This window comes from Tetrao urogallus, assembly GCF_951394365.1.
Source record: "Tetrao urogallus genome assembly, chromosome: 12".
NCBI classification, from domain to species: domain Eukaryota; kingdom Metazoa; phylum Chordata; class Aves; order Galliformes; family Phasianidae; genus Tetrao; species Tetrao urogallus.
This window is the reverse complement of record NC_136825.1, coordinates 963,865-980,320: the sequence shown is the minus strand read 5'-3', so window position 1 is coordinate 980,320 and position 16,456 is coordinate 963,865. Positions and strand designations below refer to the sequence as shown.

General features: G+C 50.6%; 1 protein-coding gene across 1 annotated transcript in view; it reads left to right on the top strand.

Moving 5' to 3' along the window:
* Positions 1–5,758: 5,758 nt before the first annotated feature.
* The window catches only part of NFAT5 (nuclear factor of activated T cells 5), a gene marked incomplete at both ends in the record, with an annotated part of 50,888 nt that continues 40,190 nt past the window's right edge, over positions 5,759–16,456 (top strand). Inside the window, one exon of the mRNA XM_079541457.1 lies at positions 5,759–5,831. Within this exon, the coding sequence (XP_079397583.1) occupies positions 5,759–5,831 (73 nt within the window). The remainder of the gene's footprint in view (positions 5,832–16,456) is intronic.

Sequence of the window (16,456 nt, the reverse complement as noted above, 5' to 3'; positions counted from 1 at the left end):
CTGGAAGGCATGCTTTTCAAACATCTTATTCAGACGAGAATTAGTTCAGGAGAGTCCTGAGCCCTCTGCAGCAGTCAGAGGGATTGGTTTTAGGAATCAAGGAAAGGAGCTGCTGGGTGCTGCCTGGTGTGATGGTAACAAATGTCTTCTCCACAGGCATAATTTTACCTGCATTTTGACACCGTTTCATTTTTAAAATACAGTTTTCCTGATGCTCTTTGCATTCAGCTGCATTTTGACTGCTCTGAGTAAATTTTGCCCTTACCAGATCTTGTCCTGCTGCTACTTCTGCTGAATTCCCATTTGCCACGTTGCTTTTTTTCTATTGTTGCTTCCTTTCAAATCCTTTAACTACCCATGAAAGACCTCCAGGCCTGTTGTGTGGCACCTTTGTGTTTTTAAGTGCCTTTCTGAATGTCTTGTGGAAAGCAAAAGCAACCTCTGCCAAACAGCTGCCCCTTTTCTGCAGGCAAGCTGACCCATCAGAGCTCAAGGGGCTGGAGCTTCAACCGCAGGAACTACATCGAAGCCTTCTCCAAATTCACCTGCTAGGAGCAGCAGCCATCAGTGTTCCTCTGAAGGGCACTGGCTCTGCTGACCTCAGGTGCTGGATGCTGCCTGCTGGGCACAGCCCCCATCTCCTGTGGCTCACCAAGTGGTGGGGCCAGCAGGCCTGGAAGTGCTCAGCACATGAAGGAGGCATTAACAAAGTTGTTTACCCATTTTATGTGAGGATTAAAAAAGGAGGATCCCAAGTCTTTGCACTGGTGCTTAACTCTCCTGTGTTGCTGGGGCTGGCTTTAGTGCAGCTGCAGCATGCAGGTGCTGCCTCAGCTCGTCCTGCCAGAAAACTCCCTGAAAGGGAGGGCACGTGCTGCAGGCTTTCTGCAGGTGAAGGAGAAGAGGCTACGAGGTGAAGAACTGCAGATGGGCATGGAAGCAGCGTGTGCAGTCAGCAGCACAGTGCTGAAGCTGCCTTGGGAGCACCTCAGAGCTGAACGCTGGCAGCTCCTGCCTCTCTGTGAGCCCCAGTTCCTTATTAGCACAGAACACTGCCGTACACAGACTTGAGGCATACGGAGGAAGGGAGGGCTGAGAGCTCCAGACGTGTTGCAATTAGCTGAGAAATGGAACAACATGGAGAGGAGGTGCAGTTTGTCATGGTGTTGCAGCACCAGCCACTGTGAAGGATATATGGTGAGCTGGGCTGTGCCTCCTTAAATAAGTGCGCAGTGAGCAAGTGTATAATGCTGCCTACAGCAGACACCAAGTGTAGAATTAGTCCATTGGTGTTCAGCATCAAGTTTTACTGCACTCTTGGGCATCCACCTATTGTTACTGTTTCTGAATTTCAAGTATTTGTTACATGTTATAAATCTGAGCAGCTCTCATCCTCTGCATTTAAGGCCTGGGGTTTCCATATGCCCCCAGGATGAACAGAGCCCGCCCAAAGGACAGGGCAAGCACAACAGCTGTTTGCTGCTTCCCACCCTGGTCTCCTGGAGCACCAAGCTTTGTGGGAAGGGGAGCCAGCATCAGCTGAGCTACATCACTGAGAAGGAACCTGAGCTGTGGAGCTGTGACTTGGATTCTTGAAAATGGCTGGGTATGGATGTAGAGTGGTTTGAGCAGGGAAAATTTGGCCATGACAGCTGTTCTGCTTAAAACTAATAATGAGTTAAAGCTGAGAAAGCATCGAGCTTTTGCACATGCAGGATTTGTCTTCCTGTCAGAGGAAAAAATCCTTCAGATGGCATCAGTTAAAAGTGAGCCTCTGCCAAAGATCTTGTTCAGAGCATTGTAACCAAGCAGCACGATTGTTCCTGCACTGCGCCAGGAAAGTGACAATTTCTGGACAAACAATGTGTGAGCAATGCTGACCAGATCTGGTGGCGGGGGGAGCCAATGGGGTTTTCTGCAGCGTTCATTCCATCGTGGTCTAAACATGGATGATACTCAAGCTTCCAGTTAACAAACATTGTGCAATCACTCTCCTTCTGTCCTAAACTTATTTGTAAGGCAGATCTCCGTGGCCAGGCGGTGCACTGATGTGGCTGAGTACCGTCTTGTCTTTCCGGTTTCATGAATGCCTGCTCTCTGGTCAGCAGCTGCTGATTCTGCACAGTATCTAATGCTGTAATAACAATAATTTGACTTTTTATAATCACAGAAGAGGAGTAGTGAAAGGCCCTGATAAATTCCAGTCACCTGCTCAGGAAGTGCGACAAGTAAGCAGCAAAGAAGTTGTCAGAGAAGTGCCGAAAGGTCTGCTCCTGTGACAGCGTGGCTGTGTGCTTGGGGATGAGCTCTGGGCAGCAGAGCATTGCCTCGTGCCACCACGTGCTTGCCAACATTCCAGCAGCGCATGACAACACAAACCACCATGGCCATGTATGTGGGAGAAGGGTTTTCAACAGGAAGATGGAACAGACACAAAAACACAGCATTTATTTACATGAATACTTATAAAGGATATGTCTCCCCACTCCCACAGCTGTCAGCAGAAACTAGATCTAGAATTTATCTAATTGCAGCTTTCATGGGAGCTGCAGCAGCTGCATGGGAAGCAGTACCTGGCTGGGGCATCCCAGACACGAGCAGAACAGCAGCGAGCACAAAACAACAGCTGCTGATGCAGTAAGTGGGCAAGGAAAATCAGTGAGAACTGGCTGCTGTGGTTCTGGATGTTAGCTGACACAATCTGGGGACCAACGGAACTGGTAGCACCAGTCACCTATGAGATGAAGCTGCCATGTGGCTCTGAAGCTCTTCAGGGACAGAATGTCCATCCTTAGGGTCACATAGTCCCACTCTTTACTCCTTTCAAAACCCCGATTAGCCAAATAGTTGGGAAGTCCATAAATGGCACACACCGCTCAAGTGCCCAGCTGATGTGCCCAGCCGATGCAGCCATCAGAGCAACGGGAAACTCCTGATCGTTGCTAATGACAGCACTGACGATCTGGTAAATAGCAGCCCGCCCACTGGCCTCCAGCGGCCCAGTGCCTGCATCACGAGGCTGAAGTGGATGCTGGTGTCACACACAAGGCTGCCCCATCTCCAGGGACGCTGCTGGCAGAAATTACTACAGAACAAGTTTCCTGCCAACCTCAGCAGCTCTAATGAGTCAGGAAGCAGTAATCTGGGAGTAGGGCAGCTGTTGAAAGAACCTAATTATTTTCTGACAGCTCTCTAATGCAGATGAAAAATACAACACCTACACAGGGTTAGACACTGCAAGCAGGGCTAGTGACTACGCATGCACCTGCCAATGTACACACACAAGCCCTGTGCAGACTGCTTCCCACTCACACCTGCTGCTATCCACTGCTTACACGGGGAGAAGAGCTTACTTATAAAACAAGAAAATACCTTAATTACACAATACATAAATTTTAACAGGAGTCTCGTGTTTCGGTGCCTGGCAGTTAACTGGTTGAGATTTTCTTGTGTTTCATCTATGTTACTCCATACAGAATCACTAAGATTGGAAAAGACCTTTAAGTTCAAGTCCAACAAGGGCTTTTGAGTGGAGTGGAGTGGGGAAGGATGGAGCCAAGCATCTCCACATGCCAAGGGCAGCATCCCTGACCAGAACCTGTCATTCTGTAAATCTCTGCTGTGACGACTGGGGAAAAAATGCATCAGTGTGTTCACTCAACTGTGGGCCCTTTTGCTCCAAACAGGTTGCAGGTTTCCTTTTCTTTGTTATTGAAACTTCCCTTGTTTGTGCAGTTTGCACAGCTATAGCAGCACTCACTGTTTCCACTACAGTCACCGCCTGCAGTTCCCCCTTCTGGGATACTGAATATCTTCCCCATCAGCCAAACTACCATTTGAAAAGAACCTGCAAAACACCAAGAGCCCACAGCAAATCTGCCTGGAGCTGTAAGTCCATTAAAAAAAAAAGTACAGGAAAACGCAGATCAATACTTCTTAATGTACAACACCCTTTGGCATTCCAGCCTTTCCCACGTCTGGATTTGTCACCAACAGTGCCCAGTACTGCACGAGCCATGAGAGGCCACACAGGATCAGAAAATCTCTGTTCCGAATTCCACTGACACAGACGGGGCAACACTTACATCAACCTGCACATCAGTGAGCTCACCCTGTTGTGTGTGTACTTGGGTCATCAGGCAACCCCCAAATCTTACCAGTCCCCGAAAGCCAGGCATGTTCAGGGATTTGGTGCTAAGCCTGCTGGGCTGTGCCAGCCAGTGGTGCTCTCCAGTCCCCAAGAGGAACTGTCTGAATTCCTCCTATGCTGTCCCGATTGTTTCGGCAAGGAACACAGACTGGGTTTCACTTGCTGGTCACACAGCCCAGAACCTCAGACAGCGGGGACCCTGCAACTGGTGGGAACACACAGGGACAGATTTGATTAAACCTTGTAGCTGCCCTTACAGCTTAAAGCTCACCTGGGTCTGGGGTGAAGCTGGAAGCTGGGGTCTTGCAGGATTCTGACTCTCTTTCTCCCACTTTTAGCCTCATTCTGTGCTGTCATCTGTGCTCTATCCCTAGGCCTGTCTTGATGCGCTTCACCTCTAACTGCAGACCACCTGCTGGCAGCACCTTCTCAGGACAGCACAGCAAAGGTGCTGGCTTCCAGACAGTTTGTTAATTGCTGGCATGAAGGAGCTGCAGCACCGCAGGGACGCCAGAGCCCCTGGCAGGCTGGGCGCACGGTGCCTGCTCACAGCGCTGTCCTGCTCTGCTCCGCACAGAACAGCTCTCGGCGCTCTGCTCGGGGTCACCGCGCCGGTCCCCAGCCGTGGAGATCTGCATGCAGTCCACACAGCCTATGTCTCCACGACCCTGCGCAGCACAGCAGTGCTGCCGATGGGCAAGGGGAACCTCCCGTGTTCATTTACACAGACTGCCTCTGCTCCTGGCTCCGGCTGGCACAAACAAGAGCGCGGCTCTCCCTTCCTTCACGTTCTTTCCAGTACTTTTACACAGCGACGAGACCCCGGGCCTCCTTCAGGCAGGACAGGCCAGGCTCCCTCAGCCTCTCCTCGCAGGAGGGGTTCCCGGTCCCTTTAGCGCTTCGGCGGCCCTGCGCTGGCTTCTCCAGAGCGCACCCGTATCTCCGCGGTTCTGAAGGCCCGGATCCGGCCGCACAACTCGCAGCCGCCCGCCTCCCCTCACCGCCTCCGCGCGAGGCCCCTCGGCCCCACCTCCCCCCCCTTCTAGACGCTTCCGCGCCCCCCGCCGCCGCCGCCGCGGCTCTTCCGCCTGCCGCCCCCCCGCCCTCCTCGCGCATGCGCACGACCTCCCTCGCGCCGCTCGCTCCCGCGACACCTCTCCCCTCGCCGCGCGGTTCCGAGACGGCCCTCACGGGTCGCTCCGCGCAGGCGCAGAAGGCCGGGCCTCGGCGCCGTTCCGTCTCCTTGTCTCCCCGCCCTCCGCGGCGCATGCGCGGGCCGGCGGCGCCGGCCTTCCTGGCGCGCGCCCCCTCCCCGCGGCCCCGCGCAGGCGCAGAGAGGTGCCGGAGGGGGCGGGTGGCGCGTTCCGTTGGCGGCGGCCGGTTTCTGTCAGCGGCGGGCGGCGGCGGCGGCGCCCGGTCCCGACGGCGAGCGGAGCCCCCGGCCTGGCCCGACCCGGTCCGCCCCGCGGCGAGCGGAGCGCCGCGCTCTCCCCCGCCGGTGCCCGCCCTCCCCTCCCCGGGGCGGCGGAGGCAGCAGCAGCGCCCCCCCCCCGGGCCGGCCCCCTCCCGCCGCCGCCCCCCTCGCCCCAGCCGGGCCGCGGAGCTGCGATGCCCTCGGACTTCATCTCTCTGCTCAGCGCCGACCTCGACCTCGAGTCCCCCAAGTCCCTCTACTCCAAGGGTGAGCGGGGCCGTGGGGGCCGGTTTGGGGAGGGGGGGGGGGGTTACGGCGGGCCGCGCTGAGCTCCGTTGCAGCCCGCCGCGGGGATGCTCGGCTCCGGGCCCGCTCGGCCCGCTCGGCCCGCCCGCATTCCTGGCCCGGCCGCGGCCGCCTCAAGAATGCGTCCCGACAGGTTCTGCCCGCGGGGGCGGCGGGGGGCTCGCGGCCCGCCCGGGAATGCGGATGGGCCTCGCGGGGCCTGCGGCGGGGAACGGCGCTGCGGGGGGAGCGGAGCGGGGCGGCGGGGCCGGGGGAGCGGCGGCGTCCGGCGTGTGCGGCGGGACGAAGGCTGCGACCGCCGCTCCGGTCATTGAAAAGGCCGTAACGTCGCTGGGTTGGGTGAAATGATCGGAGGGGCGGCGGTGCGGGGATGCACGGCCGGACAGACGGCGTTGTGTGGCACGGGGGGCGGCTGTGCGGTGCCGCACGTTGGAGGAGGGATTGAAGTGGGATTTTTTTTTCGATTTATTTCGATTGAGGAATTTTGGAGCTGACGTTAATGTGCTCGTTAACTGTGAGGCACGTGTCGGTAACGCTGGAACTAAAAGAAATAAAAACACTTTCACAAATAAAGTACAACTTCAGAGCTCTTGCTGCCCAGGGCCGCTCAGCTGCCGTTGCCGGGCGGCGCTCTGTGCTCCTTACAGCCCTATTGCTGCAGGGCTCTGGAGCTGCCCTGTCGGACTCCGTGGTCCCAATGGGTCCTCCCCAGCTTGGTGTATTTTATGGTTCTGTGGCCTGACGTACACGTGTCCACCCGGCTTTGCTCTAGCCACAGCAGTCGAAGCAGGCGGCTCTAACAAAGAAAGAAAATAAAAATACAGCTGGTGAGGAAGTCAATTTAAATAATCATTTGAATGGTTGTCTTGAGCATTTGAGAAGCGCGTCACTAGAACAGTCTGTAAAGCATCACGGCATAAAGGTGTTCTCTCTAAGAATGAGGTTTCCTCAAGGGCTCGTGCTTAACTATGCAGAACTTGTGGGCTCACTCACCTTGCTGTGAATTGTCAACATCTTCGATTTGTTTTGGTTTAATGGGATGATTGAGTGTCAGCTTCAGGTTGGGAAGAGCCTCTCAAACTGGTTCATCAGGAGCACATTCTTCTGGGGGCACTGCTGTGGGGTCACAGCCCGCAGAGGGACGGCTTGTGCTGGGAGTGCCCCTAGGAGCTGTGTGTGGAGAGCTGGACAGAGCGGTGGGGGAGACCCTAAAACAAGATTTGCATTCTGTATCTTATAGTAGTGAACGATCAAGGAGATGTTAGTTTGGAATGTGTTTTGATCTAAATTGGAAGTTAGAATGGATGGCATAGTTAGGCGGAATAAATAATTAATCTCTCCTCTTTGCTGCATGGTTTGTTGGCATTATTTTAGCAGGATTTTGGAAAAGATATTAGTGGCTATCTGATTAATTGGGACACGCTTGGTTGCCATTTTATTTTATAGATGGGTACAGATAAACTTATCCCGCTCACTTATGCTCTGGATAAACTTATCCTGGATGAGAGTGTAAGTACAACTGATGAGATAAAGGAGGTCTGCACAGAGCTGTGTGCTGGTGGGGAGGCTGTGCTGGGAGCAGGGCAGTGCTGCCCCACGGCTGGGATCCTGCTCACAGGCTGCCCCGTGGCTTTTCCTCCGTGCCCTGGGTTGTGAGTGTGGCTGCATTGCTTGGTGCCTGCGTGTGAGTGCCAGCTGCGGTCACGGGGGTGTTTTGGGCAGGAGTGAAGCAGGAGGACTGGGGTCTTCCAGGGGGTCAATGAAGCTTCGTAGTGTTTGTGCTTTGCTTGGTTGAAAGGGGAGCAGAAGAGTATTAGCGCTCGGATTAAGTCAGGCCGTCTGCTCTTAGGGAAGAAGAGAGGTTATATTTGAGTGTGCGGAGAGTTGGGATGAGGCTGCTGTGGTCGTTACGGCCCGGCCTGCTCCCCGTGGCTGTTACGTCACCTGGCACGCCGTCGCTGCGCGTTAGCGTTCTCTCTGCGTGGCCACTTCAGTGCCGATTCTTGTCTCCTCGTGTTTCTGTCACAATGTCCAACATAACTTCTGAACCCACACAGCCGAGAGGTGAAACGGCAATTGAAAGAGAGAGTCATTGATTTAAAATTTGCTCCGATTGTTCTTTTCAGGGTGCTTTTTCCCATTCATGTTTAGCTTGGGAAAGAGAGCATTTTCCTTTGAGTGTCCCAAGAGCTTTATCTTCCAGTTTGTACTTCTGTACTTGCAGCTCGCATGCATCTGCACTTGCTGAGTTCAGACAGTCTCCTCCCTCTCTCTTCCTCACTGCTCTGTTCACACCAATGTTTCTGTAGCCCTACATTGAACTTCTGGCTTGGGGAACAATCATGTTAAAACAAACTCAGTTTTTCCCTTCTTCATTCTCTCTTTTTTTTTTTTTTTTTAAAGAGAGAGAGAAATTATGATTTTATGACTGCGGATGGAGTTTGCTGTGGGTCTCCTTGAATGACTTACGCTGACTCAAGGAAGGGACGTGTGGAAACTAGCTGTGGGAAGGGTGGGCCCACGTCTGGCTCAGCGTGCCCAGCAAGCAGCTGGGATCCCTGCTGTGGGATCCCCGGCCTTGGGGACACGGCTGCCAGGGCTGTGAGTGCTGAGCGGTGGCTCTGGAGCTCATCCCTGCAGTGCTGAGGACTGGAAAGCTGGCTTTTGGTGTGCATACATCACCAATGCTTCTGAAAGTAGATCCTTTGAGACCGTTGTCAAAGGATGGTGTCTGCTAATTGATAATAGAGATAGTGATCAATTTCAGTCTTCCGCTCTTTATGTAACACACTGTCCTTTTTGAAATAAAACAACCCAAAATGCACACAGATTGGTAACGCAGTAGAAAAATCACTGAAGTGTAAAACCAAAAACCTTGAGGCTGGTTGTTCTGTGGTTGAATATCATATGCAGCATTCAAATATAACAAAGTTAACTATTCATTATGAACAGGCAGAGGTACAAAATTGCAATCAAAGCAGTTCATTCAATGTCAAGCACTAACTCTGAACTGATTAAATGTGCTAATTTAGCTAATGCTTTCATTCTGAACAGCTAAAAAGTAATGCGTAGTAAAAATTGCATCTTTTCACTGGAGCAGGTAAGGTCAGAGCTCCTTACTCTTTTTTTTTTGCCCGTTTTGTTTTTCATATCTGAATACCTGTAAAACTGCAGGGCTTTTTGGAGCTTGGAAGCACCAAGAAAAATGTGAGCGGTCTCCTGAATAGCTCCTTTGCCCTGAATATGTCACGTAGTCAGAACTCGGTTTCCTTCCATGCTTATGTGACTGTGATCTACTTGTGCCCACTGGGATTTATTGGCGCACTCCATACGCTTTGTAGCAATTTTTTTTTTACTAGAATTTTTTTTCTTTCCATGATGCAAGAAGTAACTCTAGCAAGGCAGTGGATGATCAAAGAAGAGCGGAACAGACGCCTTATGAAAACAGCAAGAGCCTGCTTTTACTTCTGAACTTCAGAACAAATATGAGCAGTTTTCAGGAGTAGAAATAACGTGTTTTAGCTTCTTTGAGGAGCTCCAAGAAGGTGCTGCAGCAGACAGGCTGGGCTGAGTGGTTCTTTCTGCGGGCTGATGGTGACCAGAGCACAGTTCTTCCAAAGCCTTGTAAGTTCTGCCAGCCTTGGACATGTCTGACTCTCCTTCGAGTCCATCTGTCTTATTGGCTTCGAAATCAGAGCTATGGAGCACGTTGCTGCAAAACAATTGTCTGGATTTGGGGCAGGGTTTTGAATTCCCAGCTTTTCTCACCAGAATTAGAAAATTCTGTTGGAACAGCCCCTTGCTCTGCTGCGTGTTCCTACCCAGTTCCACACACAGTGCCAACGCAATGTTTTCTTATGTCTCCAAACGAATGGGATTGGGAAACCAGTCTCGGAGTGCACTGTGCTTTGAGTCAGGTTTTCTGACGTTCTGCCCCTCATCTGTGCAGCTACACTGTGGTGTATCCAGAGAAGACGGGGCGACTGAGGGCTGGGGTTGGGTGCTGGGGAGGCAGGCCTTGGGGCGGAGCTGCCGGCCATGTGGCTGTGTGTGAGGACGAGGTGCTCCTTGTTCCATGAGGTGCTCCTTGTTCCATGCCTGCCCCCTGCTGCGCTGTGCGTTCTGCCTCGCAGGTTTCTCGGGAGCCAGAAGTTGGAAAATGCGTCTGCTGCGCAGATTTTCCTGGTTGCTGATATGCTGCAGAGGAAGCAAGTCTTTCTCAATGCTTTCCTTTCCTCTCGCCTTCGTATTTAGCTTTTTTAGTCCATTATGTACTTTGTGGACACGAGGTTTTGCCTCTTTGCATTCCTCGTACTAAGTTTTGCTCGAGAAACTTTGTTTTTTCTTTGTTTTTCTTACATTTTTGGTTGCTCATAGACTCCAATAGACTCTGAAGGAGTAGTAATTTCTTTCACACAAAAGATAGCGGCCTGACCTCATTCTGAAGTTCAGATACGCTGCTAATCTTAGCAGGAATTGGTGAGTGGCCAAAGTGCAGGTGAAGTGAGGTACGTGCTCGTCCCTCTGTGCTTTATCACGTGTGTTATCTTCCCGGTGTTTATGTTAAGAGTAAACTGATGAGGGTGGATATTCTTTGGATAAGATTTGGCCTTCTCATCAGTAAGTACAGCAGCTGATTTGAAGACTGACTGCAGTGAACTCATGGGTCTAACTTTGAACTGTATCATAGCAGACTGCTGGGCACGTGGTAAAATCCAAAGGAGCTGCTGTTTGCAAAAGCATGCGGCGCTTCAGCAGGGCTTGAAATGTAAACGATCAGCATCTGTTTGTAGAATTGAATCCCAAGTTGAAAGGGACCTGTAGGGCTGTGGGGTCGGGCTCCTGAACCTGGTGGTTATTCTCTGCTACACTGTATGGTATTCTTAGTTACTTTCTGTATTCACCCTGTGGCTCTTGGTCTGAGTAGCAGCAGCGAAGGGAATGCTTTCCCATTGGGGTGGATGTGCTGTGGAGTTGCCCTCCCAGTCCCATCTGCCAGCCGTCCCAGCAGCAGCCAGAGAGCTTTTGCAGTTGCTTTGTAAATAATTGGAAAGGATTTGGGGTCACCTTGCAAAGTTTATGAAACTGGTGCAATGTACCAAATAATGCAGAGGTTTGTTATTAAAGGCAGGTCTGAGTTGTGGTGAAGTTTGTTTGGCAAACAGAAGGCAGATAGATAGCAATCAATGCCAGTGCTTGGCAAGATGAGGCATGTAGGAAAGAAAGATTCATAGGCAACAATAAAAAGAGTTTTTGCTTGTTGGAGTTGCGCTCCAGTTCAGACAAACAGACACTTACACACCACTTGTTTCGGTCGCATTGGCTGGAGCCCTGGTATTTTCTATGGCTTTGCTGAGCAGAAGAATCTGTAAATTTTGATAGCAGCATTACAGAGTGATTGGAAAATAATAAGCTGCAGAGTTCAGTAGTTTCCATGAACCGATGGCAGTTTGTATTTCCTTGTGCGTAGAGGAACACGATCTGCTCATACACCATTCACTGGTGGTGGCTGTGCGAGATGCTGTGTGCAGTGGGGCAGGCAGGAGTGACCCCCGGAGCTGTCCTGACCCCAGGCTGCCATGGCCAGCATCCTCAGTCTTGCTTGTGTGGGCTGCTTCGGCCCTTTGGTCGTCCTCAGGGCCCACGTGCATGTCAGGCTGTGAGTTCTGAAGTGTTCTTGTTGCTCTTGGGACTTCTGTGAGCTCTCACATCAGCAATTCACGTCCAGTGTCAATTTGCACCTGCTCTTCTTATTGGGGTGAGTTATCCCTCTTGAACGTAGCGGTTTATTTTCCCAGAAGCTGTAGGAAATGTGTGGGTTTTGTATCCTATTGCCTCTTGTCTTGAAGGTATCTGACAGGTTTGGACCCTACTGGAAGCTGGAGCCCTGCTGCTCCCTTAGCAGAGCGCTTACACCTGTTCAGCAGAAGCGTGTTCCTTTGCAATTGACTTCTCTGTGTTGTGGGGTTTGGTGCTCCAGGCTTGTGCCCCCGTTCAGCAGTTTTAAACTCTTCTCTGTGTTTGCTACTGCTAGAACTTCCATCAGCTCTTGACTGTAAGTATGTTTGAGTGAGCATGTGCCCTTCCTTTGCCTACATGCAGATTTCCTTTGGGTATAAGTCTGGCTTTGTTTTTCTTTTAGGGCATCTGTATTCTAGATGGGGCCTTCTGCCTCACCTTGAAACCTGAGCTGTACTGGGATGGAGCTGCTCCTCAATCTGATGGGGAAATAATTTGGTTTCTTATTTTGTGGCCTGAAAAGATTCAGTTTAATCTTCAGCACTTTGTTTAAGTTGCGTGCTGCCAATTCAGTAGAAAAGGTGCTTTCAGAGGTGTGGCAGCAAGGAAGGGATTATATTGTTTAGAGTAAAATTAAGTACTGCTTGCTGTGCAGGTATTCCAATACATTAATGCAATAGCAAAAGAATTCATTTCAGAAGATTACCTTTCTACCCCTGAGCCAGGGAATCTGCAGGCTTTTATGTTTACTGAATTAAGCTTTAACATGTAAAGGAAAGAAAGCTGAAGCCCTGGGAAGTGGCAGCAGGTGCCTGATGCAGTGGATGCCAGTACCTGCTGAAGGAACTCTGGGAACGAGGCTCCTCCCTTAAAAGTTCAGTAGGGAAAGGCAAGTTAATGGAGCTGGAGAGGTCTTCAGTATAGCAACGGGAGGCTGTGATGCCCTGCTCCCTTCCAGCGGGTGGCCCTCAGTGAGGCACGTCTGAGTCCCCGGAAGCTTTTGCTGGGGTGTCCAGCAAGCATCGTTATCTGCATCCAGCTGATTACCCCATGAACTCTAACCCCCAGCGGGCTTATCTGCTGTTAAATTATCTTTCCATGGATCCTCATCGAGCTTTAGCACATACAAAGTGTTGCACATGCAAAACCAAGGAATTGAGTGGAGGGGGTGATGGATGATGAAGCACAGATAAACAGGCCTTGCTGTTTTAGTTAGTTTTCATGGCTTCAGAGTTAGAGACGCCCAGTGCAATGAGCAGGCAGTGATTTAAAGCAAGATTTATTTGGTTGGATTGTTTCGGTGTTTTTTTTTTTTTTTTTTTTTTTTTTTTTTTTTTTTGGAACGCTGTTTAATTTCAGAAATGGCTGATGGATGTTTTGGGTGGTAAAAGGATCAATGAGTCGAGGTGTCGGATCTGTAGGGATGCACCTGCTCAGCAAAGCACAGAGGAAGGGAGCCAGTCTGCAGCTGCTCGTAGAGCCTGGAGGGGATTCTGTGCAAAGCTTAGTGCTTCTTGTAAACCTTTCCTTGTAGTCTGCTGCTATCAGAGAAAAGCTATCTCTGTTTAGTTTGATTTGGCATTACCATCCCTATGTTTTCTACCACTTGGCAATTCCAGACTAGTTACACCACTCATTCTTTCACTGCTCCTCTTCCTCTGATTCCATTGGGGGTTCTAGCTCCGCAGTACAGAAAAGAACTTTTTATCCACGTTTTGCTGTTGAATGTTTGGCTTGGCTTCCCACTTTATCATCAAACATAGTACTTGAATTGTAGTTAGGAACCAAAGTGATGGTAAGGGAGCATAAGTGCTCTTCAGTTTGGGGAAGGTGCATGAAAGCACCCTTTAATGTCAGCAGCTTACTGAAGTGAGCCAGGGGCTGTGCTGATGGCCTGTGGGCTCCGGAATGGAGGATGGTGCTGTGGGAGGAAACGCTGCAACAGGCCACGTCTCATGAATGTGGCCTCCAGGCCTGTCTTCACTATGAAATGCTGCATCTGAGAGCTGATTGCAATGTATGAATTCTTGTCTGAATTCATGTATGAATTCAAAGTCTGAATTCTTGCACGCTGTCGTTCTTTGAGGTCAGATACCATGGTATGGCTCAAAAGGAAAAGGTGCATCTGTCTTTTTGTTGCTGCTGGCACAGCAGTGGGTGCTGTTACAGCTGTTGTACAGCAAATGTAAGAGATGGCAAAAATAAGCCCACTGGAAAAAATTGTGCTAACCTGAAAAGACTGAGAAACTGTCCTGATACGAGAGTGTGTGGAGTGTCAGATGGACTTCTGTCTGCAGTGCTTTGCACCTACCGAACTGATGTAACCGGCTGGAGCACCTGGTTACCTTTGTTTCTGGTGGATTTTGATTTTGGCACAAGATCAATGTTGTAAAGTGGTGGGTAAGCAGATATTGCTAATACTTGTGCTTTGGACATTCAATATGTGGGCATTTGGGAAATGAAGTTGAAGCTTCTTAGTGGCAGAATGAAGGTGGGGAGGAAACCAAGTATGCTTTCCATTCTGTTTTGCTTGGAATCACAAAGTGTTGCTGCTGTTATAACATTGTTATTTACTGTTGTTACCTGGAAAAATAGGGTTGTTTGAATTCCTTAATTTTCATACCTATCATATTTGGACTCTTTCCAAAGGGCAAACTTAGTTCAGTTTCCTGCATGCTGGAAAATTAAAATATGGCAGCTTTGGGTTGTTTTCTTTTCATTCTTCTCAATTTTGAGTTGTTTAAGAGCAACGTGCCTCCTCAAACACTGCTGCTCCTCAGACGTAGCGAAGTCAGAGGTGATGGGGTGGTTTGGCTGTGGAGCTGAGCGGTGCCCGCCTGGGTCCGTGCCTCTGTGCTGCTGTCATTCTTTAGCTGTGCTGCTTTGTCCGCTGTGTTCTATTTGTTTCTTTTGAGTTCTGGGAGTTTAGTCTGGAATTTACAATGGCACAGGACAGACTTTTTAGTAAGTCAGTGCCGGTCCATTTCTTGAAGTGACACTCGCTAAATAAAGTTGTTGTCTTTCTGAGATTTGTAAAATTGGATGCAAACAAGACCCAGGATTTATACTGTCTGTCTGCATTTATAAAAGTACTCTTTGAGCTGTGAATGAGGATGACTGAAACACAGCCAGGAAAGCTTTATTTGATATTTGGACGTGTGCCATGAATAGAGTTCAGCTAACACATGCCTTTGTCAGTTGTTGAAATTCAACTTTAAAAGGATTAATTTCTCAACCCTACCCTGCTGAGCAGAACCCTGAATGCTGAGATTAACAGCTTTTCTGAAGGTTGGTGGAACGCTGCAGTAAGTGACTTCTGTTCAGGTATAAATTATTGGCACAGTTACCCTTCTAATACGAGCATTTTTGGTCTCAACACTTGCAGCTTTAAAAAAGGAGGAAAAATCCTTTTGGATTTCACGTATTTATTTTTCAATACGAGAGGCAGCAATGGAGGAGTTGCGGTAAAACTTCAGTGACTTGGTTCATCATACGCTGCTGATGGACCTGTTCAAAGCAAAGGGGCTGTGCGTCAGAGCTCCTCCCGCTCAGCAGCGTGTGCCGTGCGTTGTGCCGCGTGTCAGCAGCACAGTGCAGCTCCTCTGCTGCTGCTCACAGGGGACTTTCACCAACATCAGCTTCTTAATCAAAGTTTTCTGCTGTGGGCAGAGCGATGGCATCTGCCTTTCCCTGTGTGCTCACAAGTCGTGTTGATTTAGGGTTCGCTGCTTTTGTCTGAAGCCAGAGGGAACTGGAAGGAAGATTTGATGTTTGGTTGTGTAAAACGGCCCTGTATACACTGCAGTTTCTTTGAAAACCTGCCACTGTTGCTGTAGTGGCAGTACAGCTCTGCAGTATTGGCAGTAATGAGAGCACTGGTGGCAGGACTCGCTCCTGGCGTTTGGCTGTGCTGCCATCCACAGAGCCACTGCTCGTGGCGTGGATGATGCAACGCAAGGGAGGCAGCAAGTTCTATCACTTGTTTTCACTGCTGTCTGCTTGGAGGTGCAGCTGAAGGAAGGCAGCGGCGTGAGTGCCTGGAGCACAGCTGGCATGCCTTCCTTTCAGAAGGATGTGTTCCTCACAGTACTGCATGGGGAAGGACATAACCCAGATGTGTTTGTCACCTGGTTAAGCGTTGGTTTGAGCTGAGTCCTGTGTTTAATCACGTTATTCTGAGACACCCCCAGAGGTGTTGTGTACGCACTGCTGTGGCGGTGCCCGGCAGACTGAGCACTGGCCTGCATGGACACGGCCGTGTCCCGCTGCGTGCTGGTGGCTGCGCAGCCTCATCAGCTGCTGCCTGCCTGTGGCTCAGTTTCTGCTTGTGCAGACAGGAGAAATCATGCTGACAGCCTCGTAATGTGCTTTGGGATGTGTGCATCAAGGCTGTGAAGGAGTTCCCTGCCCCAGCCCGTCAGCTTGATGGCTCGCACCTTCTGCTGGTTGTGCGCAAATCCTGTGCCGTTTGTACGTGTGTGTGGAGGTGTGCACTCAGCGTGGCTGTAGCGCTTCTCCTTGCTGACCTGGGGGCACAAAGCCTCAGGCTGCCTGCCTGCATCTCCCTGCAGACCTGAGCTCAGATGGGCTGGGTGCAGACGATCCCTGCAGCAGCGCACATCATTCTGTACTGTAAGAACCGAACTTGTTCAATTAAACCATACGTGGGGTATGTGGGAAGACCGGGTTTCCCTTGGTGTATGTATGGAGGGAGCTGATCGGCTCCTGCAGGCTCTTCCTGATGTGAAATAGTTTGCTTGAAAGTGTTCCCACACCCAGGCTTTTGTTACAGAAAAATCCACCAGGGTCTCCTGACGCTAACATGTTGTTACAAAGCAAGGCTTTGC